This window comes from Uloborus diversus, unplaced genomic scaffold (genome assembly GCF_026930045.1).
Source record: "Uloborus diversus isolate 005 unplaced genomic scaffold, Udiv.v.3.1 scaffold_784, whole genome shotgun sequence".
Lineage (NCBI taxonomy): Eukaryota > Metazoa > Arthropoda > Arachnida > Araneae > Uloboridae > Uloborus > Uloborus diversus.
Window position 1 is genome coordinate 35,189 of NW_026558994.1, and position 27,338 is coordinate 62,526.

Here is a 27,338-nt window from a genome sequence, read left to right on the forward strand (position 1 = left end):
ATACGTGTGTAAACGTTGAGTTTACGGTGTTGTGTGATAATTGCTTAATTGCTGATGAATAATTTAGCAGTTGTTGAATATCTTTCCTGTACATAGTGTAAATAAATTTCCTGTGTTTTTATCAAGAACTGTGTCTTCATTTCAAAAAAGTGGAAGTCGCACCGAATCCGTTACAATTTGGCGCCCAACGTGGGGCTACTTCAGGACTTTCTTGCAGTAAGTGTGACTTTGGACATTTTTTCATAAAGACTTTTTAAATTTGAACTTTATTTTTATGGTGATTACTCGCGCAATGGATGAACAATTAAAACAACTGCTTGATGCAATCAACTCTGTGAAGAGTGATATGGCGGCTAATCAAAACCAATTGAAAAGTGATTTAACGGTGCTGAAAAATGACCTAGTTTCTAACCAAGAGGAAATTAAAAACGATCTTACTTCGGTAAAGACCGTGATGGAAAATAAATTTAATGAGATAGAGCATCGAGTTGATGCTATTGAAGGAAAGTTTGAGGCAGTTGAAGGCCGATTCATAGCAGTGGAAAATAAAATCGAAGAGAAATTTGAAGAAAAATTGTTACGTTGAAGGCCGATGCAATGCTGTAGAAAATAGACTGGAAGAAGAAGATAGAAGATTTCATCTATTTAAAGAAGAGATCTTTAAGGACGTGGAAAGGATATTGGCGACCGCGGAAAGCAGCTCTGTACAGTTTGGCGCTCCCACATCGGTTGCTCGACTGTCCATTAAACTTGCCACATTTGATGGGAAAACTTCGTGGCAGGTTTACAAAACTCAATTCATGATAGTGGCGGAAGCGAACGGATGGGACTCTGCTACCAAGGCCTGTCATCTTGCAGCATCCCTGAGAGGTGACGCAGCGGACATTCTCCAGACCCTTCCAGACAGCCAGCGCCTGGATTTCGCCGCCCTCACAGCTGCGTTGGAGCTTCGCTTCGGTGAGAAGTGCCAGAAAGATTTCAGCCGACTCCAGTTGAAGTCCCGTTTCCAGAAAACTGGGGAAACCCTGCAAGAGCTTGCGTCGGACATCGAGAGACTGTCTCATCTTGCTTTTTACGACTGCCCTGCGGATGTTCGAGACAACCTGGCACTCAACTACTACATCGACGGGGTTCGAGATCCGGAAATCCAGAAAGCTCTACGGATGGCGGATGTCAAAGACCTGAATTCTGCCGTTGTGTATGCGATGAGATACGAGGCCGCCCAAGAAGCAACCCGTGTGGATCGCCATCTAATCCGGACTCAGGAAGCTGATGAGTCTGATTCCAGGTCGTCCCACCTCGCTGAACTTGAGAGACAACTCGGTGACTTGACAAGACATTTGAGCAGCATAACAGCCCAAAAGAAACAAGAGCAGAAGTGCTGGAAATGCGGTAGTGAAGGACACCTGCGAAGGAGTTGTCCGGCTCGCCAAGCTACGCGAGGGAAGGAAATCACCACCACTAAAGCTCTGCAGATTTCCTCTTCTAGTAGTGGCAGTGATGGACTTTTCATTTACGCACATGTAAATGGGAACCCCTGCAGACTGATTGTTGACACTGGAGCCAATGTGACAATCATTAGGACAGATGTGGCTCGTGAATTTGGATTGAAACTGCTGTGGACATCGCCACGCGTAAGTCTCCAGACTGTGACAGGTGACAAAATTGAGATTGACGGTAAAGTGGACTTGGAAATAGTGTTTGGGAATGCCACCTACCATCATACGGCATTCGTCGCTAATATCACGGACCCCTTCATTCTCGGATTGGACTTTTTGAAGAAATATGACTTCACTCTCGACTTCAAGACTAATGAGCTGCACTCGATGAGAGAAGACATAGCCGTTTTCCCTGCAGAGAGTGATGTAAAATCCGCTCATCAAATAATAGCTCAAACAGATTTATCGATTCCCTCAAGGTCAGAATCATTAATACCTGGCTCCCTTGAAGAAAGCAATAGTTTTCGATTTGGACTCATTGAATACCCTAACCTAAGCAATAGCCTAAAAGGAGTACTGGTAGCATCTACGCTTGTGGACCTTTCTAAGGATGTAATTCCTGTGAGAGTCGCCAACGTGAGTGAAAGGCCAAGGAATATCCGAAAAGGTGAAGTGTTGGCAACTTGTACTCCAGTAAACTGCATCATTAGAAGAATCAATTCCCCCGAAACTGTGTCTTCTGAGTCCTTGACGTCGAAGTTAATTGGTAGTGCACCCTTATCGAAGGATCAAAGAACTGCTGCGGAACAATTGGTGGACGACTTCAAACATCTGTTTTCATCTACATCGGAGGATGTTGGCCGTACGAATTTAACGCAGCATAGGATTTACACTGGAGAACACCCCCCTATTAAACAGCATCCAAGACGACTACCGTTCGCTAAGAAGGAAGAGGTTGAAACCCTCCTGAAAGAGATGAAGGAGAATGATGTAATCGAACCTTCATCCAGTCCTTGGGCCTCTCCCATCGTCTTGGTCCGAAAGAAAGATGGCTCCACCAGATTTTGTGTCGATTACCGACGACTGAATGAAATCACCAAGAAAGACAGTTACCCTCTTCCACGGATAGACGATACCTTGGACACTCTTTCCGGACACAAGTGGTTTTCGACCCTGGACTTGAAGAGCGGCTACTGGCAGGTTGAGATACACCCTGAGGATCGAGAGAAGACAGCGTTTACAACTGGACAAGGCTTATGGCAGTTTAAAGTGATGCCCTTCGGCCTCTGCAATGCACCAGCTACGTTCGAGCGTCTTATGGAGACAGTGTTAAGAGGACTCCCTTACGAATCCTGTCTGGTCTACTTAGACGATATCATCATCGTGGGACGCAGCTTCGAAGAACATCTGGCAAATCTTAGGAAGGTGCTGCAAAAGCTTAAGGAAGCCAATCTGAAGTTAAGCCCGTCCAAATGTAATTTGTTCCGCCGGGAAGTGAACTACCTTGGTCACATCATCTCTTCTGAGGGTGTGCAAACCGATCCAGAGAAGGTACCTGCGGTCAGGAGTTGGAGTCGTCCCGAAAACATCCATCAGTTGCGAAGTTTCCTGGGGCTCTGCACGTACTACAGGAAGTTTGTGAAGGGTTTTTCCAACATTGCACGACCTTTGCATAAGCTGACGGAGAGCAAGCAAAAGTTTGAATGGTCCAAAGAATGCGAAGATGCATTTCTACGACTGAAGGAGGCTTTAACATCAACGCCTATCCTCGCCTATCCTCAGCCTGAAAAATCCTTCATCCTGGACACTGATGCGAGCAACGAGGGAATTGGAGCTGTTTTATCCCAAGAAATTGACGGAAATGAACATGTCATCGCTTACTGGAGCAAATGCTTACCAAAGTCGGAGCGAAATTACTGCGTCACCAGAAAGGAGTTACTGGCCATAGTGAAAGCTGTAGAACACTTCCATCATTACCTCTACGGCCGAAAATTTCTGCTTCGGACAGATCATGCCTCGTTAACTTGGCTTTTGAACTTCAAGAGTCCAGAAGGCCAGATAGCCAGATGGATACAGCGGCTCCAGGAATATGACATGGAGATCAAGCATCGAAAAGGGTTATCTCACGGTAATGCTGACGCTTTATCAAGGAGACCCTGTCCTGAGAACTGCCACTATTGTTCCCGAATCGAGAAACAGTATGGAACGACTAGCCCTACCGCCTATCAGGTGACAGTGACTCCAACATCATCAGAACCTGATCCATGGAGTGATGACTAAGTTCGAAAAGATCAACTTGAAGACCCCGACATAAAACCAATTTTAGAGTTCATGGAAAGTGACAGTCGACGCCCTAGCTGGCAGGACATTTCCATCTTCAGTCCTGCAACAAAAAGATACTGGGCTTTATGGAACTCACTCCATTTACGGAACGGCGTGCCACACCGGAAATGGGAATCTGACGACGGCAAGACATCTAGGTGGCAGTTACTACTTCCTCGATCCAGGATTTCAGATGTTCTGAAAGAAATACATAGTAGTGCGACTGGAGGACATTTTGGTGTCTTGAAAACTCTCAATAAAGTTCGGGAGCGCTTCTTCTGGAGCAAGGCGAAGGATGACGTGGAGAAGTGGTGCCATTCTTGTGACGCCTGTGCTGCTCGTAAAGGACCGAAGAAGAGAAGCAGAGGAAAGCTACATCTGTACAACGTTGGAGCTCCTTTCGAACGAATTGGGATCGACATCCTGGGTCCTCTACCAAGAACTGCTGATGGGAACAAATACATTCTTGTTTCCATCGACTACTTCACCAAATGGCCGGAAGCATATCCCATTCCAGATCAAGAGGCTACTACCGTAGCAGAGACTCTAGTCCAACATTGGATCTCGAGATACGGAACACCTTTGCAGATTCATTCCGATCAAGGGAGGAATTTCATCTCTGCTGTGTTTAAGGGCCTATGTCAAGTTTTCGGAATTGAGAAAACTAGGACAACACCACTACACCCACAATCGGACGGCATGGTGGAGAGATTTAACCGCACAATCCTGAATAATCTCTCGCTTATGGTATCCAGAAATCAACAGGATTGGGACAAGAAGCTACCTTTGTTCCTGCTGGCCTACCGCAGTGCTGTCCACGAGACTACTGGATTTGCCCCATCTCAGATGCTCTTTGGACGAGAGCTTCGGCTACCTTGTGATCTCGTCTTCGGTCGTCCTCCGGATGCGCCTTCATCGCCTGAGGAGTACATCCAGGATCTCCAGGCCCGGTTGGAAGATGTTCATAACTTCGCACGAGAGCGAATCAACATCGCGGCGGAGAAGATGAAGACCCGATACGACACAAGGTCTACTGGACATGAATTCAACAAAGGCGACAAGGTTTGGTTATGGAATCCCATCCGACGGAAAGGTCTGTCACCCAAATTGCAGTCGCATTGGGATGGACCCTACAAAATCCTTAACCGACTAAATGACGTCGTAGTGAGGATCCAAAAATCACCTAATGCAAAACCTAGGGTTGTACATTATGATCGGTTAGCCCCATACTATGGCCATAGTTCATGAGTATTACGTAAACAACCATGGTTGATAACATAAAAGTTGTAGATAATTTTTGCTTTTAATGTTTAGTAATATTTCTTGTTATTATTGTGTTTTCTGTATCTGTTAGTTATTAATTAATGTGTATATTTGTAAACATGTGATAGAAGTTTGGCACCCTTTCTGGGGATTGTACTGCCCAGGACGTGCAGTCCTTGGGAAGGGGGCAATGTTACAAATTCTGTAAATAGTAATTATTGTAGGAACGTAACCTGTAAATAGTTTCCCGTAATGAATATACAACCCCTTTTTCATTCGGCTAAATTATACGATCCCTATTTTCTTTCTTTTCATTGATAACGGTCTACTACTTTACAGAAGCGTGTGGAATATTTGAGAAATTTCTTTTCGGTGTATTTAAGCCGTTAGCGATGGATAAACAGTTAGTTTCGATTCAGATTTCGAACGGAGAGCATTTTGCTCTGTTTATAGCGAGGCATTTCGCTGTGTTGTTTTCGTATTTGGAAGTAAATACGTGTGTAAACGTTGAGTTTACGGTGTTGTGTGATAATTGCTTAATTGCTGATGAATAATTTAGCAGTTGTTGAATATCTTTCCTGTACATAGTGTAAATAAATTTCCTGTGTTTTTATCAAGAACTGTATCTTCATTTCAAAAAAGTGGAAGTCGCACCGAATCCGTTACAATAGGTTTTTTTTTCCTTTGAAAAGGTGTGTATGCATTTTATGTAAAGAAAAATGGTCATTTTACCACAGAGGAGGAGGGAGCGTCATTTTTTTTATTATTATTCAGCGGACTTCTATTAAATTTTTAGCACGGGCACAGTTGTGCAGGTACTGCTAGTTTTTAATAAAGAAATTAATCAGTTTAAAAAGGCGATAAACTCTGAGAAATAAAAATAGTGACCTCTATTGTATAACAGCCACCAAAATTTGCTGCTAATGCTGAACAGTATGAATCTTGGTGAGAAAAGGGGCCACCGCTAATTCCTATAGAAAGAAAATGTCAATACTGCTTTTTGTTGACAAAGAAAAGAAGAAAAACATGTTTGTTCTGTTAACTCATTACCACTCAACTTAATTTAAAGTAAAAATTTGGAAAAACTAACCTCTTAGACAAACAGTTAATAACAGAACATTTTCATTCAAGTTAATTTAAAAGTCAAAGGAAAAAATGGCACTTTTTTTCCAAAATTATTTTAATAACAGAAGGCCATTACACACAAAACAAGGCAGACATTGACAAATTGTGTGTAAAAATATATCTTTGACATGTACACAGGCACTCAGATTAACAAATTTAAATCCTTTGTAATCAATAAAATCCACATAAATACTGAAAATTAGGAAAAAATAAATAACAATAATAACTTCTGGGTAGAAAAGAGACACTCACATTAATTTTACCACAATAAATTAGTTAAAAACAATATGAGTATTTCAAAACTTTGCATAAATGCATAACAAGAGTATTAGGAAACATGTGTAATATGATTTCAAAAAATACAATAGTTTCTATTTAAAACAAATTAAAAATTTTGTACAGATATGTATAAAGTGAACCTGAGGTTTTCTTTTTTGAGTAGAACCTGAAAAATAAAAAATAGATAAATATCCAATACAAATAGACATTTTCTGTGAAGTAAATAAATGCTACGTTGGAAACTTCAAGTCTTTGCTAATAACTTGTAAACATTAACTACATTATAAGAAGTAAGAAATAAAATGGCACATAATAACAGCGTCTAACTATTTTCACTGTCAAAGAACACATTGTTGCAAAATCTGAAATGCCACATTCAATTTAAAAAAAACAGTTAAAATAAACTTCTATAACACTAATTTATACAGTAAAACCTATACGAACAGCTAATTGCTGGTGGTGGATCAGAGATTTGGAGGGAGAGAGAGAGAGAAACTAAGAATCACTTAATAACTCTATTGTATACTATATAATGTCTTTAAACGAAACTGAAAAAGTTACTTTTGGGTTTTGAAATTTGATTACTTATTAATATGAGTTAATAAACAAATTTAAACATTGCGCATTTCAAATTCTTTCAGTTTTATAGCTTAAATTTGATTTGTACAGTCAATTACAAAAATCTAAATGATAAAGTGCTCATTGTAAAGCTCATTATCCATGTACATGCTAAACATAAAGAACAAAAGCATGAAAGCAAAGATAATTACTAGAGTCTACATTTACATGATTTAAAATGTTTAATTTGAACAAAAAAACTGATTTTAAAACTTAATACATGATTTGTAAAAAATGAAGAAGTTAAGTAGAAAACATAACTTATCAATTGCCTGACATTTCAGAAATGAAGTCAAATTTGCAACCAAGCACAAAATGCCAATAATTGCACACTAGGTTAATTCTATCACTTTTTCTAAATATGAATTATTCATTCAAAAATGCAAGTAATGCAGAAAAGCCAAAAGTGCTATCCAATAAAGATTAAGAAAAATATGCTATTTACTGTGTAGGGGGGTGGGGGAGAAAACCTGGAATCTAATGGATTAGAAAGAAAATAAGCTATAAAAAAAATTAATTTGAATTTTGACCTCTTGAATTCAAATTATGTTTTTCGCAATCATGAGTGTGTGTGTGTATGTAGGCGTGTGTATTTATGTGTGTGGGGGGTATATGTGTTTGTGTGTAGGAGGGGTATGTGTGTTTGTGTGTAGGCATGAGTGTGTGGGTAGTTGTGTGTAGGTGTTTGTGTGTGTGTAGGTGCATGTATTTATGTGTTTGTGTATGTGTGTAGGTGTATATATGTGTATGCATTTGTGTATGTGTGTAGGTGTATATATGTGTATGTGTTTGTGTATGTGTGTAGGTGTATATATGTGTATGTGTTTGTGTGAGTGTAGGTGTGTGCGTGTGTGTGTAGTTGTGTATGTATGCGCGTGTGTGTCGCATATGGATGCAACTTGGAGACTGTTTTCGCTATAGGAGCAGCATCGTGAGGAGCCGGTCGACGGTGATGCTGTAGAGGGTGCTTGCTGGTGGGAAAATAAAATCATAGGAATGCCAAAACAGTCAAATGAAAGCAATAATCAATCATGATTCCTCAAAAAACTTTTAAATCTAAATTTTTGGTGTGTTATGTTACATAAATCTTTTCAAAGCAATGATTTTGCAAATGTTGTACTGAGGGGAAAGAATAAATTTCAACAGAGAAAAATTTTTGCACCTCCTTTTTTAGCCCCGAAAGCTTAGAAAAAGATCAGATAACCATGGTACTGTTCAAATACAGGTATGTCATGGTTTATTTTCAATGTTTTTCGCCGAAACAAAGCAGTTCGTGAATGGTCAAACGTCTTCAAAAGCAATATTGTTCAATTTCGAAATTTAATGTTATTTTTTTTTAATAAAGCATTCCATTTAATAAGACTAACATTGAAATGAAAAAAGTGCTACCAAAAAAAATAACTAAGCCATTAAATTTTTAAAATTTGGATCTGTGCAACTGTTGGATTTGTTTTAGCCTAGATTGAAATTCATTTTGTAAGACTGCTTTTGAATAACTGTTACATATGTTTTCAGCGTTGCAATTTCAGTGAGAAAGTCACAAACCCTATCAGCTGAGATTAACTACATAAGAATTTGTGGGAAATGATGATTAAAGATATACTTACGAAAATGTCATGTGCTTATAAGTGATTTTTGAAATCTAAAACAAACAAATACAATCAACAAAAGCAGGATAAACATAAATAAATAAATAAAAGTTACGTCATTAAAAATAGCAATAATAATAATAATAATGGAAAAAGCATATTTTGCAGCAGTCAATCATGAAATCTGAAATTTGTTTTCCATAAAATAGATAAATTGAAAACTTTAACTGTCTGAACTTTGAAAATCACAAAGTGTACTACCTGGACTATAATTTATGCAATAATTTATTATTTTTTTAACTCCATCGCTTTTAATTTAAAACAAAATCATAGTTAAGTTTTTATAAATGGTAGAAATCTGAAGCAATATTTTCTTTTATGTAATGGAAAGTTGTTGTTAGTAGTATTGTTAGTATGAAAGTTATGTATTGGAAAGGGTTCAAAGGCGGGTTTCAAGGCTAATAAATGGACTTTCTCATTTAGATTACAATTACAGGCTTAGAATGCTTAAAATGTAGTCTTGAGCAAAGAAGAGACCAAAGAGACATGATTCAGTTGTTTAAATTTATTAAAATGAAAGATGTTACGGGGCTAAAGTTTAGCACTGAAAACAGGACAAGGGGTCATTGTTTTAAGCTATTTAAATCTCAGGCTAACATGGATATTAGGAAAAAATATTATTTTAGCAGGGTAGTGGAACCTTGGAACAGCTTACCGGAATAGGTGGTAATGAGCAAGGGGGTGGATAGTTTTAAGAGGGCCATTGATCTTCACTGGGGATTGTAAATTGACTAGAACCAACCTAGTTGGGCCCAGAGCCTGTTGCTGGTCGTCACTATTGTATTTGTATTAGTAATTTCAGTGTGTTCCAATATTTTATTCAATGAAAAGTATTATTTGAATATCAATTAAAAATAAAGTACTGTAGATTTTGAATATTTTCAAATTTGTAGCTACACTGCTAATAAACTACCCAGTTCAAATGAAATACTGGTGGACAACGGTATTTTATTACCTTAGATTCCAGAAAATGAAATAACAGCATAACTTAGATTTCCCAACAAAACTACAATCAAATACATTCAAATGCAAGGAAAAGGAAAACAAGAAAAAGAAAATTAAAATTTTAAAAATTTTCAGCAAAATTTTCTAAAACACATTTTCTGGAAAAAATTGAAAAGATAAAAAAACATCATTGCAAAGTGAACAAATGAACCACTTCAAGAAAGAAAGATAAAACTATGTGAACATAAATTAACTAAAATTATTTCAAACATACCAGATTTTGTTTTAGAAAATAAATGAACATGGTTGAAATAACTGTCAGCATCTGTCTCTTCAACTTCTTTCTCATTTATCTTTGAAAATGCAGCCAGGGGATCCTATATCACATAGAGAAGAAAAGAAATTATTGAAATCAGATTATAGGTACATAAAAAGTAGTAAACGTATTGAGCAGAAAGTTAGAGCAGATCCAGAAAAAAATCATGAAACCGATATGGTTGAAAGGAAATCTTTTTCAAAAAAATAACAACTAATTAAACATAAAATAACTAATTAAATATTCCCCTCTCCTTATACTTCCCTTCTAATCCCATGCTAAATTCTACGTTTTTTAATAATTCAGATTTGCTGGCACACTTGGCTTCAGTGAGATGAGATCTGCCTCCAGCTAGGTTATTCCCTATTATAGTGCTACAAATTCTGTAAATAAAAGTTTTTTTAATGATTAATTTGTTGTAATTTGGCTAAATTTGGCGTTTATTCTATTATTCTTCATCTAAAAATTATTGTAGTAACTTAACCTGTAAATAGTTTCTTGTTATGAATATACAGCCCCTTTACAATCGAAGGAAGTATATGGGCCCTCCATTTCTGCACGCTAAGATTTGTGAATGGAATAAAAAGAAAACTTGGAGAAGGATTTCAAATTTTGTCGAAACTTCTCTAGGATTTCTAAATAGCCTCTGTGAGTGATAAAAAGGTCAGACTGGTCTGAGCCATGCCGCTGAGAGCATGTATTTGGTTCTGTGTGTATAGCCTCTTGCTGTGTTTTTGCGAATTTTGAAGTAAATATGTGTGTGACCATTGAGTTTACGGTGTTTAATTGTTATTTGCTTAATTGCTGATGGCTGATTTAGCAGTTGTAACTACATTTCCTGTACATAGTTGTAAATAAGTCTGTGTTCTCTCAAGAACTGTGTCGTATTGAAAGAAAGTTTGAAGCTGCATCGAACGTGTAACAATAGACTGATGAGTTCCTACCAAGGACGAAACTGCAGTTTCTGGATGCAATAACCGTGCTCTTGGTACATTGTAGTTTTGCCATACCCCAGGATTAAGGGCAGTGCAGTAACTTACTGCTTAAATACCTAAGTTTTGCTTTCAATTTGCGAGTCCGAGAGAGATTGCGCGGGGCACACAAGTCACCCCATTCTTATCGAAACACCTGTCGTAGGGTAAATATTAATCTGTAGTCAATCACCCTTTCAGTATCCTCCTATCTAACAGTCCAATTGGTAGGTGACGTGTTATTTTTATTTTCTTTCTGCGAGTGAAGCAATCATTTCGTGGAATTTACGTGTTAATGGGGTAACTCACTCTCCCCATGCAACAGTTACTGCTTCGAAATTTCTCCTTCTAGGCAGCGTAGCTTTGCATTCTCTAGCTTTGCATTTATATTGCTTTGTGCACTGAACACTGGCGTGCAAACGTAAACTTGCAGATTGTGAAAAGATAAAAAATGATGATTTATAGAAAGTTTTAGATAAAACTGATTGGGGTAACTCAGTCACCCCGCGCAATCTCTTATGTCACTGTTAGGTGCGCGATCTCTCTTGATTACTCCAGCTACCAGTTTGTTGGCACTCTCAGCTGCATTAGAATGACATCTGCCTCCAGCTCTGGTATTCACTATTTCAGACTGATGAGTCCATAACAATGACAAAACTGCAGACTCTAAATTTGATAACCAGACTGTTAGTATATTCCATGTTGCCTTAGCCGCGCCATAAGGGTGGTAACTTACTGCATAAACAATACAAATTGATTATTAATTTCAATGTTTCATGGAATGGTATTTCTCATGCTACTGTCTTTATAATTGGAACATAGTGGATCACGTTATCCATTGTTGTATGTAGCAAGTGGATCTCAGGTCCAGTGATCTTATGATGCTGCGGCTTGCCGTTAGTTTTATTTGCTTTGTGATTGGTAAATGGCGAGCCACATACATATGATCAGTCGCTTTACAAGCTGAGTAGCAATGTTCTGTTGCCCTGGTTAATTTTTTTGCAGATGATTTATCTTTTAGAATTGATCCCCCCCCCCTTGGAAAATTATAGGTATTTTGCTGAAATTGACATATTACTGAAAAGAGCATTATTTTATAATATCCATTTCATGATTTAAATTTTTTTCTTCATACATTATGGTATAACTTTTGAAGTTTTTTCATTAGTATTATTTCTGTGTAATATTTAGTGTGAATAAAAAATCTGGAAATAGTTTGAAATTTATATAGAACTTTAACTTTTAGAAATGTGGAGAAATAATCATATATAGAAAGTAGAACCGTGAAAAGAAACAAAAGAACATTTCAAAGAAGTAATTTTTCAAAAGTTTAATCCTTGACAGCAAAAACTTAGTCAGGAATGAATTCATTTTTTTTTTCAAAGTAAACTGATACATATGTAAATACCATCTTTTTAATAAAACATTGGGAAAATCAGAAAACTTAAAATGTGGTAATCCTTTAGCATGAGAGTTTTCATTAGACAGAACATGCATAGTGGGTGTTAGAATTCAGTTTTATGTTAAGACAGACTTAATATTAATCATTGCAAAACAAAGTGATGATTGTACTTAAATATAAACCAGTGAACTAGTCTAATTACAAGTGACAATATTACTATTGTATTATTGCTGTCAAAATATTATTGCAAAGTAATAGTAGGAAGGAATTTAAGGTTTAAAACATGCTTTCACAAAAAAATAACACAATTAAATGAAAAGTTATTGTCTTAAGTAAAATGAAATAAATTATTTATAATATAATAATAAATCAGAAATATTACATAAATGGGACTTACAATTCCAGTTCTTTGACATAATAATGTTTGCAACTCTTTTAGGCGTGTTCTTTGGTATTCATAGCTAAAAATCATGATGCACTATTTCAGTATATATATGCAAAATTCAAAACAATTTAAGCACATTCTAACAAATATTCTTTCTTCTTAAAATAGAAAAATTAATGAGGGTCACATTAATGAAATTTTTTAGAACCAATGTTTTAGAAAACCTGTTTCCATCAACCGATTTCCTACACCAGCAGATACAGGATCGGCCAAGCAGTCTGTGCTAAAACTGTCGCAGCCAATGTAGGTTTGTCGCAAGAAAATGGTTCCTAACTGGCATTGATGATCCTGTACTGTCTCGGCCTTTCTAGCAGTTTTTACTTCAGTCGAATCTATGTCGGCAAGCCTTCCAGGGGCAGAACCCTGTTATTGCGCTTCTCTGTTGGGTTCTGGTGCTTTTAGGGAAGCGGTACTCAAGTTCTTTTCCTTAGTCAAAAGGGACGTAATTTATAGTATTTCAAGAAACTGTTGTTGTAATTTATTTGATTCCACTGAGATATTAACATTTCAAGTACTCATAGATGGTATAGGTATAATGCTTTAAATAATCAGGCAAGATATTTTTATTTTTCTGTGGAAGCTTTGTTTTGATAGAAATTGGTAAACAATATTCAACCGCATTCTCATATCTAAGGTAATGTAATGTAAAATCGAATTCATTCAAATTAGATTAACTTCTCAACTCTTTCGGCATGTGTAAAGTTTCAGTTTTAGGTTGGCATCCTTTGATGTCCAATCATATGCAAACGAGGCAAGTATAAACAGTGATTAATTCCAATAGTTCTCTCTCTTTTGAGTTCATCAGCCTCTTGTGTGTTAGGTCCGGTAGGTGTTGGAGAGTTGTGAACTCCACCTCCACTTATGGCCAGGGTTTATTTTTATTAACTTATTTTGTTAGTATATTTATTTTAGTTTCTAAGGACCAATATATTTTTGGTAAGATTTTAAACAAGTTTCCAATGTTCATTTCTTCACATTGGCATTAATTCTGCATCTTACACTGTGTGGTATTATCTCTGCTTGTATAAGCTAGTAATATTGTTTACTGACTTATGGAACTTAGCCTTTCGGCATTTCGTTTAAACATATTAAGTTATCATGTTTCTCAGGATTCTGGTATTTGAACTCATGATGAACAAGTGTGAAAATATGTCCTTACAGTTACCAATATTTTTATGTTTTAATAAAGCAAAGAAACGGAAATATTTTTTTATTTCAAAAGACCCTTCTTATAAAGAATAATTGACTAAATTTATCATAATCCTCAAATTTTCTAATTTATTTTATACAATATTATTTTTTAAAAATCTCTAACTTATTTTAATTTTGTATGAGTATTTTTTATTTTTTAAATATATAATGTGTTTACTAGACTTTATTTATTTATATAATATTATTATTTATTAATTATTTATATATTTTTAAATGATTATATATTCAAACTTAAATTATGACTTTTTAGATTTGCAGCACATTTTGATGAATTTTTAGTGAAACGGTTTTGAATACTTTTACTTTCACAAACAAAAATTATGACGACCGCATTGACTATACGTAAAAGTTGACCATGTAAAACACAAAATATATACGAAAGCACAAATGAAATGTTAATATCTTGAATTATTTTGTTTAATTTAAGCTTTACTCATACGAAATGAAACATCCCCCCCCCCTTCTTTTTCAGATTTTATTTATTGTCTTAAAATAAGTTCAATGTCTTAATAGCACCTTCTTTTATGAGATTTTTAAAATAGAAATAAAATATTTGATTTCTTTTCAATAATCAAATTGCTTATAAATAGTAAATAATCCTATGAAACTAAGTAAAATTTATCAAAGTATGTTTAAAAAAAAAGAAAGATAAAAAACTACTTGATTTCAAGCAAGTTTTCCTTTTTTTTCTTCCGAAGTGTTCCGAAATATAGCAGTGTACTAAAACTTGCTTTGAAACTCCTTTCTGATTTAAACTGATTTGTTGTAAGAAAAGGATTTGGACGGGTTGACCTCAAGACACCATGACTTTTTGACCACTCTTTGAATGGGGAGCTGGTTGAATGGAACTAACTTACTCAGTTGTTTGTGAAAAGCGCTCCTTAGGGAATTGACCTCCCAGGGCTAAGGACCTTATGTTAGCGCTGGACGTTTCTGTTATTCCACTCTCAGCTGGGCTCTTTTATACAAATACAAAAGTGACGACCAGCAACAGGCTCTGGGCCCAGCTAGACTGGTTCTAGTCAATTTACAATCCCCAGTGAAGATCAATGGCCCACTTAAAACTATCTACTCCCTTGCTCATTACCACCTCTTCTGGTAAACTGTTCCAAGGTTCCACTACTCTGCTAAAATAATAATTTTTCCTAACATCCATGTTAGCCTGAGATTTAAATAGCTTAAAACAATGACCCCTTGTCCTGTTTTCAGTGCTAAACTTCAGCCCTGTAACATCTTTCATTTTAATAAATTTAAACAACTGAATCAAGTCCCCCTCGGTTTCTTCTTTGCTCAAGACTGTACATTTTTAGCCTTCTAAGCCTGGAATCTTAGTCTAAGTGAGAAAGTCCATTTATTAGCTTTGTAGCCCGCCTTTGAACCCTTTCCAATACGTTAATGTCATTCTTAAGATAAGGAGACCAAAACTGAACAGCATACTCCAAATGAGGTCTTACCAAACTTCTATATAAGGGCAGAAGAACTTCTTTAGATTTGTTTCAAATAGATCGATTGATAAACCCAAGCATCTTATTGGCCTTGTTACTAGCAATGCTGCACTTTTGGCTAAACTTTAAATCCTGACTTATTAAGACCCCCAGATCAGTAACTTTGTCTGCCTGACTAATGACTGAACCTTGCAAATAATAACTTGTACACTTATTTCCATGCCCTAAATGCAGCACTTGACATTTCCCAACATTAACAGCCATACCCCATTTATCAGCCCACTCCGTAATATGATCTAGATCCTCTTGCAGCTGTTTTGCTTGTTCTTCATTTTCTACAGTCCCCATAACTTTGACATCATCAGCAAAACAATTCATGTTCCCTGAATTATTTTTGTGAATATCGTTCATAAAAACAATGAACAAAACAGGACCTAACACTGATCCTTAAGGAACCCTGCTTAAAACCTCACTCCAATTAGAATAATTTCCCCTTACAACTACCCTTTGTTTCCTTCCGGTCAGCCAGTTTTTTACTTAAATGAAAGTTTTCCCTCCTATTGCTATATCAGCTAATTTGCTAAGTAGAGCAACATGCGGTACCTTATCGAAAGCTTTTTGAAAATCAATGTAAACAACATCTACAGGCTTCTTATTGTCCAAAGCCATGGTAACTCTGTCATTGAAATGTAATAAATTAGTTGCACAAGATTTACCTTTCCTGAAACCGTACTGAAAACTAGTCAATAGATTATTAGTCTCTAGAAAATTTACTATCTTAATTTTTATTAACGTTTCAAAAATTTTGCAAACCACCGAAATTAGACTCACAGGTCTATAATTTCCCGCACTCTCTTTAGACCCTTTCTTGAAGAGCGGTGTAATGTTAGCTAGCTTCCAGTCTTCTGGCACTGTGCCCGAGTTATAAGAAGCATTGAAAATATTTACGATTACATCTGCTAATTCCTCCGCACATTCAACTAAAATTTTTGGATAAATATTATCAGGTCCCGCAGCCTTAGTCTCTTAAAATTTTTTTAAATGAAGTAAAACATCATCCGTGGAAAATACAAAGTCCTCAAGCTGTACTATAGCTTGTGTCTTGTTGGTGTCAACTGTTGAGATACAGTTATCATTAAAAACACTCGAGAAATAGCTATTAAGAACATTAGCAATATCACTATCGTCCTGAATTAAAATTCCGTGCTCATCAACCAGTGGCCCAATATGACTATTTCGAACTTTCCCCGAATTAGCGTATGTGAAAAACCTCTTGGGATTCCTGTCTATGTTATCTGCCAGTCTTTGCTCCAACTCTCTTTTCTGAATCTGTACCAAATACTTAAATTTACGCCTTGCCTTACTATATTGGAGGCTATCTGCACTGTGACCAGTTTCTATAAACCTATGAAAAGCAGCTTGCTTGTAATTTAGAGCGTCTTTAGTTTCTCTGGAGAACCACATTGGCCAGATTTTAGTGTTGACACTCTTTCTCCTAAAGAAAACATGATCCCCAACCTTTTTCGCTAGCTTTTCCTTAAACTCTGCCCACTGAAGATTGACCTCGCTATTGTCCAATCCAGAAGAAAAAACTGCTTTCAAACTCTGCCTAAGTGCCACAAAATCAGTATTTCTGAAATTGGGCACAAACCTAAAATTCTCTACTTTGTGCGTATCAAATTTAATCCCAAATCTAGTACTGTGGTCACTATCTCCAATGTGTTCCCCTATACATAACCCCTGAACAGAACCTTCCATATCACAGAAAACTAGATCCAAAATGACGTCTTGTCGAGAACCCTGAGTTACAATTTGATCTAAAAAACAGTCACCAGTTACTTTCAAAAATTCCTCTTCTCTGCTATTACTATGGTAAAAATTATTCCAATCAATTCCTGGAAAATTAAAATCTCCCATTATAATGACTGACCCCTTGCTTGAAATGTCACTAATAATACTAAACATCTGTTCCTCTTGATCCTGGCTTAAGTTGGGTGGCCTATAAATGTTCCCTAATCGTAGTGTATTGCCCTTATTGCTCATCAACTCTACCCAAATCATATCAATCTCATTAGGTTTATCATTAATTACCAATTCGTTGCAAGTTAAAGTGTCTCTGACATAAAATAAAACCCCACCACCTCTGTTACCTACTCTATCTTGTCTAAACAAATTATACCCAGCAATAGATAATAAATCATAATCACTTACGGTAGCACATGTCTGAGTAACTCCAATAATATCCAACCTCTCGTCTATTATTATGCTTTTCAATTCTTCCATCTTGTTCTTAATACTACGAGCATTTGTATAAAAAACCTTAAGTAAGCCCATCTTACCTTTATTTAATGCTGCGCGATTATTTGAATCATAACTGTTAAAATCTTCTCTCTTATTAGCCACCCTATTTCCGTTTCTACTAAAATCCCAATAGTTAGTACTCATTCGAATTCTGCTCCTTAAAGCATGCCCCCCATTCCAACTTAGTTTTTTGATTCTGAATCCTCTAAAACCAAACCACTAACCATTTTGACCCCCGAAAAATATCCTTTAAGGGAAATAGGGGATTAGCCACAAGCTTTGATCCTTTGTAATCATTTATCTTTAAAATACTTCCCAAGCTTGGGCAACTGATATCTGGGCACTCAGAAGGAATTACAGTCTTAGGAGTTACGATAAAAGAACCGACCAGCAAAGGGATGTTTCTGTGTTTATGGGTCGTTTTAAAATGTCACAATGTATCAAAAGGCACGGAAGAATACTTTTTATCCTCTTAGAAAATCATTCATACACTTAAAGCATTTTTTTCCATTAATTAACTTGCTCATAGATTGAGTCTATCAGTCAATTGTTTGAAGAGTGTTTTGTTGAGGCTTTTTAAAGATAGATCATCTCACATTTAACAGTTTTGATTCCTTAGGTTTACAAAAAGAAAAAAAAATTATATACTAAGAACTAAGATAGAAGAAAAAAGAAAAATAAATCAATAAAATAATTAGTGATATAAAAATTGCTTTATGTCCTATCATCTATTGTTTACTGTTTTCCTGTTAGGCATTTCAGTACATATTATAAACCTTGTATTTTTTTGCAATACTTAATCCAGTACCTAAAAACTAATAAAGCGAAGCAATTTTCAATTTGCTGCAAGCTCAGCAGCGAAAACAATATTAAAATCCCGATAGAAAATCGGAAGAAAAGTGCTACTACAATGTAGTAAAAAGCAACTCTGTTCGTTATCTGCGACATGCCAGTTAAGGGTTTTCGGCCTGATCATGGAATGGGTTAAAATTATAATACTTTTATAGTCAATTGTTTGGTATAATGTTAACCCTATAACAGCATAACTTGCTTTTAGTGAACAAACCTCTCTTACACCGAGTGAAGCGCAAAATTTCAATTGACTTCCATTTTAGCTTATCCATGTTTGGAAAAATTACATTAACGTTCTGAAATCAACTGAAAGTTAGTAATGAGCCATAAATCCTGAGAATTAAGTGATGACAGCTTTTTTTTTATTTGTGGAGAGAAGCATTCAAAACTTGTATGTTTGTTTATGCCAGTATTATCTCCTCCAAAATAGATATCCTCAGGATAATTTGGCCCAAATTCAAGAAAATTTAGGCAAAAAAAATCAAAACAACTACAATAATGAAAAATGTGAGGAATCTGAAGCTATATAACACACTCAACATAGGTTTTGATATGTAAAAGAAAAATCAAACTTTTCCCGAAGCCAGAGAGGCAAATGATGCTTTTTTTTTTTTTGGGGGGGGGGGGGAGGTCATGAGTATTTCTCCAAAGCAGTAACAGGAGAATGAGACAGGAAGCCAAATCAAAGCAAACAAACCAACTTCTTAAGAACTGTACAGGAATTTATAAGAAAATAAAATACAAAAACTACGCATAAATTTTTGAGACCTTTTTTACAAGCACTCGGTTACAGCAAACAAATATCACAGATTAAACACAATCATTATAAGCAAGTTTGAGTGCAATAAACTAAAGTTTCACTTCGTTTCTATGTTTATATCACTTATTGAACTAATATGCAAGGAAGGAAAAGTTATTTAAATGATGCTATAAGCGCACAAATTAGCGCAAAAATGCAGATACATAATTCAGAGTAAGGACTTCACTTTTCAATGCAAAATATCGGAAAAATAACTTTTATTGCTCTTTAACTATAAGCTCACTCCTTTTACAATAAAAAATAGGGTTCATTTCAAGACTAATGTCTGGCTTTTTTTTTTCTTTTTGAAGTGTTTGTTTTTATATTGTTATTTTATTTACTTGTATGACTATGCACAAAGGTACTTCTTTACTGCTAATTTATTTTTTTATGTATATATACTATGCAATTTGCTTTTCTAATAATGTAGGACATTTTGGCACAAAGGTATTTCTTTTATTCTATTTTTAAACAGCTAATTAGCTCAAAAAGTAAAGTTTTCGGTTGATTATAATAAAAAATGTACTTTTGAGACACGTTTAAAGTAAATTTTTGAATTAATATGGAAAATAATTTTATAGAATTAGATCTGTTGCAGATTACGTGTGTCATTTACTAATGTTTAGGACATTGGGAAAAAAATACAGCACTTGCTTGTATTTACAGCTTAACATTTCAATGCATTTAATAAAGAAATATTTTCCCCAGACCTGCACACTTTTAAACAGTTCATCCATTCTTCACACTGTTTTGTAGTTTGACATCCAAAATAGTGTCTTTTTTCAAAATCCTTTACAAATGCTGAAAAGAAAATTAAAAATACTTAAATAAAAAACATTATTCGTTGCAAATTGTCTAACAACAATTCTCAAAGCAGTTTCAAAGTATCACTAAAACACTTATTTCAAAAAAAGAGTATTTATGTGAGAAAAAAGTGTTGAGGACTATAAAGCTCCTATACTTCTTTTGATAGAAATTAAGCCCCTGCTTATGTGCATTATATTTTTTTTTTTCAACATATTTTACTGTTATATAAAAAGTCAACAAAAGATGAAATTTTACAAGTTGCATTTTTGTATTAACGCTCACTTCAAGGACTCGGAATTGCAAAGAGAACAATAAAATTAATCATTATCAATCAGAAAGGCAAAAAGTATTTCGAATGTGCTACGTAACAAACTTACTAATAGAAAAGGCGTTTGATATCTCTGTATATAATTCAGGCTGAATCCTGCATTGTTCAACAACAATCACACCAACAGGCTGTAAAATAAATGATAACTAATTAATTTGAATGTCAACATATTCTTTAAAAAACATTCATCAATGTATGTTATCATTAGTTTCATTAATCATTCCTTCATTCATTACTAGCAATGCAACAAATATTATATTTTGCCGAGTATCGAATAAAGGGTGTGAATTATGTATGTATTGAAAAACATTGTTTAAGGCAAATGACTCTGATGGATAGTGTAGGTGGAAAAACATGAAAGGAAAGTAAAAAAAAAAACAGAAAAGATCGCAGAGGGAAAGGTGGCCGATGATTCTTTTTTTTTTTTTTTTGCAATCAATAATTTTTTGCTCTCGCCATGTGGTGAGTGGATTATTTCCAGTATGTTACTATTAATTATCAATAATTTATCATTATACTTAATGTATATTATCAATCATATGTAAATACAGTGTTGATCCTAAGGCATATTTTTGCTCCTGTTATAAAATAATGACAAGTGAATAAAACTTACTTCACTCTCAAACACTGCTCCATGTTCATTCAATCGAAAGTAGAAAAGTAGATTTCCTTTGAGCTTAAACCATCTTTCCTTGTAAACTAAAACAAAATCATTCAATTATTTTAATTAGTCCCTTCTATTTAAAAAAAAAAAAAAACAAGGAATCAAGATTGCAAAGCAAAAATATTATACTGTCATTTGAGCAAAGGAAAATAATAAAAAAATGGAAGTACATTGTTTATAATGAAGCAATCCAAAACTTTTGTTTTAAATTCACTCCAAGATAAAATTTCGTAAATGGAGGTTTTCATATAGCTTATAGTTTTAGTTGCCATAAAAAACAATTATTCATTTGCGTCTTTAAATGATTTATCTGGAATTTACAGGGGTATTTTTAATGATTCTGAGATACCAAAAAGTATCAGATTACCTGATAAAAAGAAAAATGCAATAAATTTTGGACTTGCACCTTGCACACTACTTTTAATCCCTCCTTCTTAAGGATATTTTTTCAACAACAACAAAGCATTTTGACAGACGCAATTGGAAATATTTACATTTATTTTTACTTCATACTGATCACTGTGTTAAGGAATAAAAGATTGAATGCTTTGTATTGTAATTTTCAAGATTGAATTTGAAACGTTTTATCATCCACTGCGAAAATCAAGCTTATTCATTACGTTTAAGTTAAAAAAAAAAAAAAAAAAAACTTGATATCTGTTGTCCTAAAATTTTATCAAAATTGTATCCTAAAATTTTTGAAATCACCACTCCGACCCCTGTAAATGCCAGAAAGCGGGGCTCGGAGGATCTCTCCCCCTGTACTGACTAAATTACGAACAAATATAGGAGGCAAAATTTTTCACGGTAATGTCGTTTTTTCCCTTTTAAATAAGAATGTAACTATCCCCCCCCCAAAGCTTGTTTGTTTATTCAAAAAATAAAAAACTTATGATTTCCAGCATTGTTAATGTTAGTATAAGACTCTATTGTTTTTGTTGTAAGGGCCTCAGGATCAGGCTGCGCTTGGGGCCTCACAATCACATGATCCGCCACTGATTGTCTGTTATTATTAGAGAATGATATAAAATTTGACTTAGATTGGGATAAAAGTACAATAACAAATGCAATTCAAATGATTAAAAATTTTCTTGGGTAGTCATGCCGTATCTGATTCGCTTCAGTAACCATAAAGCGGGGATATTTCGATAATTGTGATTTTGGTAACCCTGCAGATTTATAGGAACCCCAATGTGAATAGATGTTTCCGATCTCTTTTGTTTAGATTTGCAAAGAAAAATACCTCTAGCGCAGGCGCTGTGGAGCCAAAAATTGACGCCAATGAAGAAAGACCGCCAGATTCCCAATCATCGAAATCTTCCCCACAAAGCTCTTTCAAAATAAAAGAAAACGTCATTTCCAAAACATTCAACCACATGCTTTCTTAATGCTTGTAACTAATGCGTAACACTCATTCTATCTTTATTTATTAGAAAAGTTTCTGCTTAATCAAATACAAGTGCAGCATTTAATCACCTGTTGTACACATACTTGCATTTATGCAGAAATCACTGCAAGTGCTAATGAATGAAAATAGATTTTAAAAAGAATAATTCGAAGTGGGAAACCGTTTTTCACCTTCTCTGAAACCAGGGCTTTTGTAAAATAATCTTCCTTCCTTGTCGCCAGGCTCAGCTGAAAAACAAACGATTTCCTTTTCGTTAAACCTCATTTCCTCTGACAGCTATTTAAATTCATGCAATATGATAGTATAAAAATATAGGTGCTTAATTTTGATTTTGAAACTGCTAAACGATTCGGTCTGCTACATTGTTTACCGTTTGATTTGCATTTCGATTGCGATTCTATGCTTAGTAAACCGTCATGAGCATAACAGACGATTGGGTGAAGCGATTGCAAGTAGCCAATCATTGCTCTTAACTGTTGGGGATTTTATTCCCAGCATTTCATTTCCTTTTTGACCTTTTAAAAATTAAAGCTAAAAAGTGTATGAAACAATATGTTTCGTTAAATGAAAAAAATCGAGTTTTTTTAGCAACGAAACGTATGATTATCTAACAATATTTCAATTGTTGTAATAATAACGTAATAATATTAATGGTAAAATTTTATTGGCATCAAAAAAGAAGCTGCGGCTCTTCTGAAATCTTTCGTATTTTGTTTCTGCCCATTTAAATGTGATAGGGAAAGTGGGTAAGTGTATCCGAAACTTGCTTCTTTTGCATTTTTATTTTATGTTGATCAATGATTTTTATTTGGGATTTATACGCATGTATGGTTTAATTATGCCAAGGTTTGCCCTCTGATGACAATGTTAACTTTGTTTGCTTTATTAAAAGGAATAAATAAGCGGCTTTAAAGGAGTGCTCAAATTTGCAATTTTTTATCGCAGATCTCCGCGTAAGCACATTGTACCTGCCCTGTTAAATCTCTTGTTGATTGCAGTTCTCAATATTATTCTCTCCTTTGCTGTTCAAAATACCTCCTCATCAGAAGATGTGGGAAGATTTCAATAATTGGGGAAATTCATTATTAAAATTTTCGTCACCAATCCCGGCGGGTGGAATGCTTTATCTTTGCGTATTTAAACAAAGAGTAGGAAAATGTCTATTTGCATAGGGTTGCTATTTAACAGCAAGGTTACGCAAATAAAATTTTTCCCGCTCTTGATAGTTTCCCAATTATAGAAATAATCCCCGAAGTATTCTTTACCTATCATTTTTTTACTTTTCTGAAGCCTTAAAAACGGTTCCAAAAATGATATGAATTCAAGTTTTGATTTCTTATTTTCCTCAGGAAATTATTAAATTTTTCTCTCTTCTTTCCAAAAGTTCTTTCTTTCTTTTCTTTCTTTCACACACACAGATTGAGGTTTCTGCTATTCCACTGGGGAAGCTTATACCTCTATTAATCCACAATGTTCTATTCTATTCTATTCAAGAGTCACAACTGACTACAACTGTATTTTATGTCGAGGTCTGCATACTAGTGCCTTGCCTCCATTATTTTATATACCGATAGATGGCAGCACCGTCACCCGGATCGAACAGTTAATGAGAATTTAGAACTAGTCCAAGAGCTAATAGCTACCTGGAACTAGCACCCCCCAGAGGTATCGTTTCACTTGGAGGACATTGAGACCAGGAGCATATTTAACGTCGCTCAGTCAATCCACAATGTTTCCAGGATTTTTGTTTTCCCAGGACAGCACAATGACAACACAATACATGGTGGTGCCATCTATGGGCAGTTCGAGAGACAATTTAGAACCAGGCCAGGAGCCAAATAACTTCCTAGTCTGGCACCCCCAGAGGTATCGTTTCACTTGGAGGACATTGTGACCACGAGCATATTTAACGTCGCCCAGTCACCATTAATGACAACGGTGGGTCTTCGACCAGTGAGGATCGAACCCGAGACCCTCCAGTCCCGAGTCCAATGCCTTACCGATCAGGCTACCACGGCCCCCATTTCTAAAAGTTATTTCTGCGCTTTCATGTGGCATAAATACAAGTGTGGGAAAAGATAATGTGTTGGGTATTTCTAGAGATGCATATATCACACACTTGCATTTTGGGGATCTCTCCGGATTTTTCCCAGGTTCCTATTTTTGTGAATTTAAAAAATATTTTTATGAAAAATAATATATTTTTGAGACATTTCAAAATCTGAGTGAAAAATAATGTCTCAATTTTTATTAGACTTCTGATTTGTATTTAACTACTTTGTTAATAAATGAGATTGGGAAAGGTCAGATTTGTTCAATCTAAATTTGTGAAGTGCTCTAATATGCTCTAGCCAGCCCTTGGCTCTCTAACTTTCTTGATATGTAATATTGTTCAAAATATCTTTTGTGATGATTTTGTGGAATTGTTAACAGGTGGAATGCTTGCAGTATTTTTTCAAAGCTGTTAACCAAACTTATCAAAACAAGTTCTTATTTGTTGATCAAGCATTGCCAAAATACTGCTACTGAAATTCAAAACTAAATGATTCACTATTAGACAGAGGAAGCTAGTAAACAACAAACTACCATTCAAATGAAAAATCATCAGTCAAGTAATTAAATTAGGTTCTTAAAAAGTAAAATCATCTGTCAAATTAATGTATCACCTTATTTAAAATATTGTAAACTTTCCATTAAAATATTTTCTGTTAAAACCCTGTTGATCTGTGTTAGTAACCGTATCTCCTCTGGACTGTGATAGTCTACCAGGCCAATCTTGGTATTGTTAGATATAGGACATTAGAGACGTACCGAGTAGCACTTTGGCCGAGTACCGAGTACTCGGCCTTTCACTACTCGGCCGAGTTACCAAGTACCAATTATGTTTTAAGAAGAACCATCAACACACATGTGATGAATTTTCAACTTATTGGAATAGTAGTATAGACCTCCTTGTCCATATAATAGTTTTTAAAACTAAATTCCTGCTGAAATTTAATTACGCATTATATATACAATTTTTTTGCTTAATTTTTAATAAATAAGTTTTATTAACTTTGGGGACATTAAAATAAAGATTTATTCCATTGAAGCATTAAAAACTTCATTATTCTCAAAATATCAATTTGACTTATAAATTTTAATTGTAAATGATTGCAGAATATAATGTTTGCTCTTTTTTTTATAAATTTTAGTATCTGTCTTGGACAATATTCAATTTTTTACAACTACTCGGTATTGGCCGAGTATCTGATCAGAATTTGGCCAAGTACCGAGTACTCGGCAAATTGGCCGAGTACCGAGTAGTTACCGAGTACTCGGTACGTTTCTATAGGACATCCTGGGGAAGCCGCTCCTCAATGTCTCACCCTTCTAAACCTTAAGGAGCCGGACATCCTTAGGATATCCAGTGGTATGAAATCATCAATTTGTCACCCTAAGCAGGTGCAAAACAGGCGTTGGTGAGTGGAAGGAGCAGGGGGGTGGCGTCCGCTGATGTAACTTTGACAATAAGATTCCTTGTGATCTCAAGACAACACATAAAGTTTTATCTATCACAATAATGTTTCTTCAACAATCAATTTCTTAAAAATGTTATTTAAATTTGTATATTGATATCATTTACTTGCTTGACAATTGGTCGATCTTAAATTACACTTGAAAAAGAATTTAGCTGAGTGAGAATTTTCTTTTGAGAAATCATGAATTGCTCTTTAAGCTCACTTGACCAAGGTTGATGATGCTCTAATTTTTCTGATTACCATGACAACCAGAGTGAGTCTTGCTTGTTTTAATATTTACTAAAAAGGACAAATCTTAGTCTCCATGGTTACAAATCATTTGCTTTCAGTCAAGGCTTAACTTACCCAGGTTTTAATTTTAAAATGTAGGGTGTAAAACGACAGCTTCCATAAGCGTACCACTCCTGCGTAGTGGAGTCTTTTCCCTACACACATGCCTACACAAACATATACACCTAGACTAGACACGTACAACACCTACACAAATGCATACACACACATACATACACATGTATGCACACAAACTTCTACACTCACCCTTGCATGCACACACATATACACACAATAAAGTTTACAAACACACACTCGCTTCCTAGACATATGCACACAAACGCCCTTGCTTACATTCACGAATACATGCTTATGCTTTATACACATGCAAGAGTATACAAACACACACACGTCTACAAATGTAGGCACACAAATGTCTGCATGCCTACACAGAACTCTGCTCATTGATACATGCTTGAACATCTACACTCACATCTATACACTAAGAAACGCCTACACACAAAGTCTGCAAACACTCACACATGCCCACAAATATACACACATCAACATCTTCACACTTACATGTATGCACATATATAAAAACAGGCCTAAACATATATGCGCAAGCCCATAAACATACATACACCAGCACCTAAACATGCATGTACACACCAGCGTCGACACATACTTCCACGCCCACACATATATGCGCACAAACGTCTACACCATATACAACCACACACAAATAAACACCTGCACACACACCTACACTTATACTCCCACAAATGTCTTCACCACACTTACATATATACACACACTCCTACACATAATGCCAGGGCCGTATTTAGGGGAGGGCCACGTGGCCTCCACAACAAAGGGGGCCCCACAATAAAACTGTTACAAATTATCCACTTTCACGGGTCGAAAATATCCGATATATATATATATATATATATA

The 27,338-nt window shown here is 35.4% G+C and overlaps 1 protein-coding gene across 1 annotated transcript; it reads right to left on the reverse strand.

Annotated features, from left to right (window-relative positions):
* Positions 1-9,827: 9,827 nt before the first annotated feature.
* Positions 9,828-22,967, reverse strand: LOC129233895 (pleckstrin homology domain-containing family J member 1-like). Its single transcript, XM_054867824.1, has 7 exons — positions 22,761-22,967; positions 21,132-21,217; positions 20,568-20,646; positions 20,094-20,184; positions 12,727-12,790; positions 9,921-10,017; positions 9,828-9,853 (listed from the first exon to the last, which is right to left on the reverse strand). Exons 1-7 carry the CDS (start codon positions 22,852-22,854, stop codon positions 9,828-9,830), a joined length of 537 nt encoding a protein of 178 aa, XP_054723799.1. The 5' UTR covers positions 22,855-22,967.
* Positions 22,968-27,338: the final 4,371 nt, after the last annotated feature.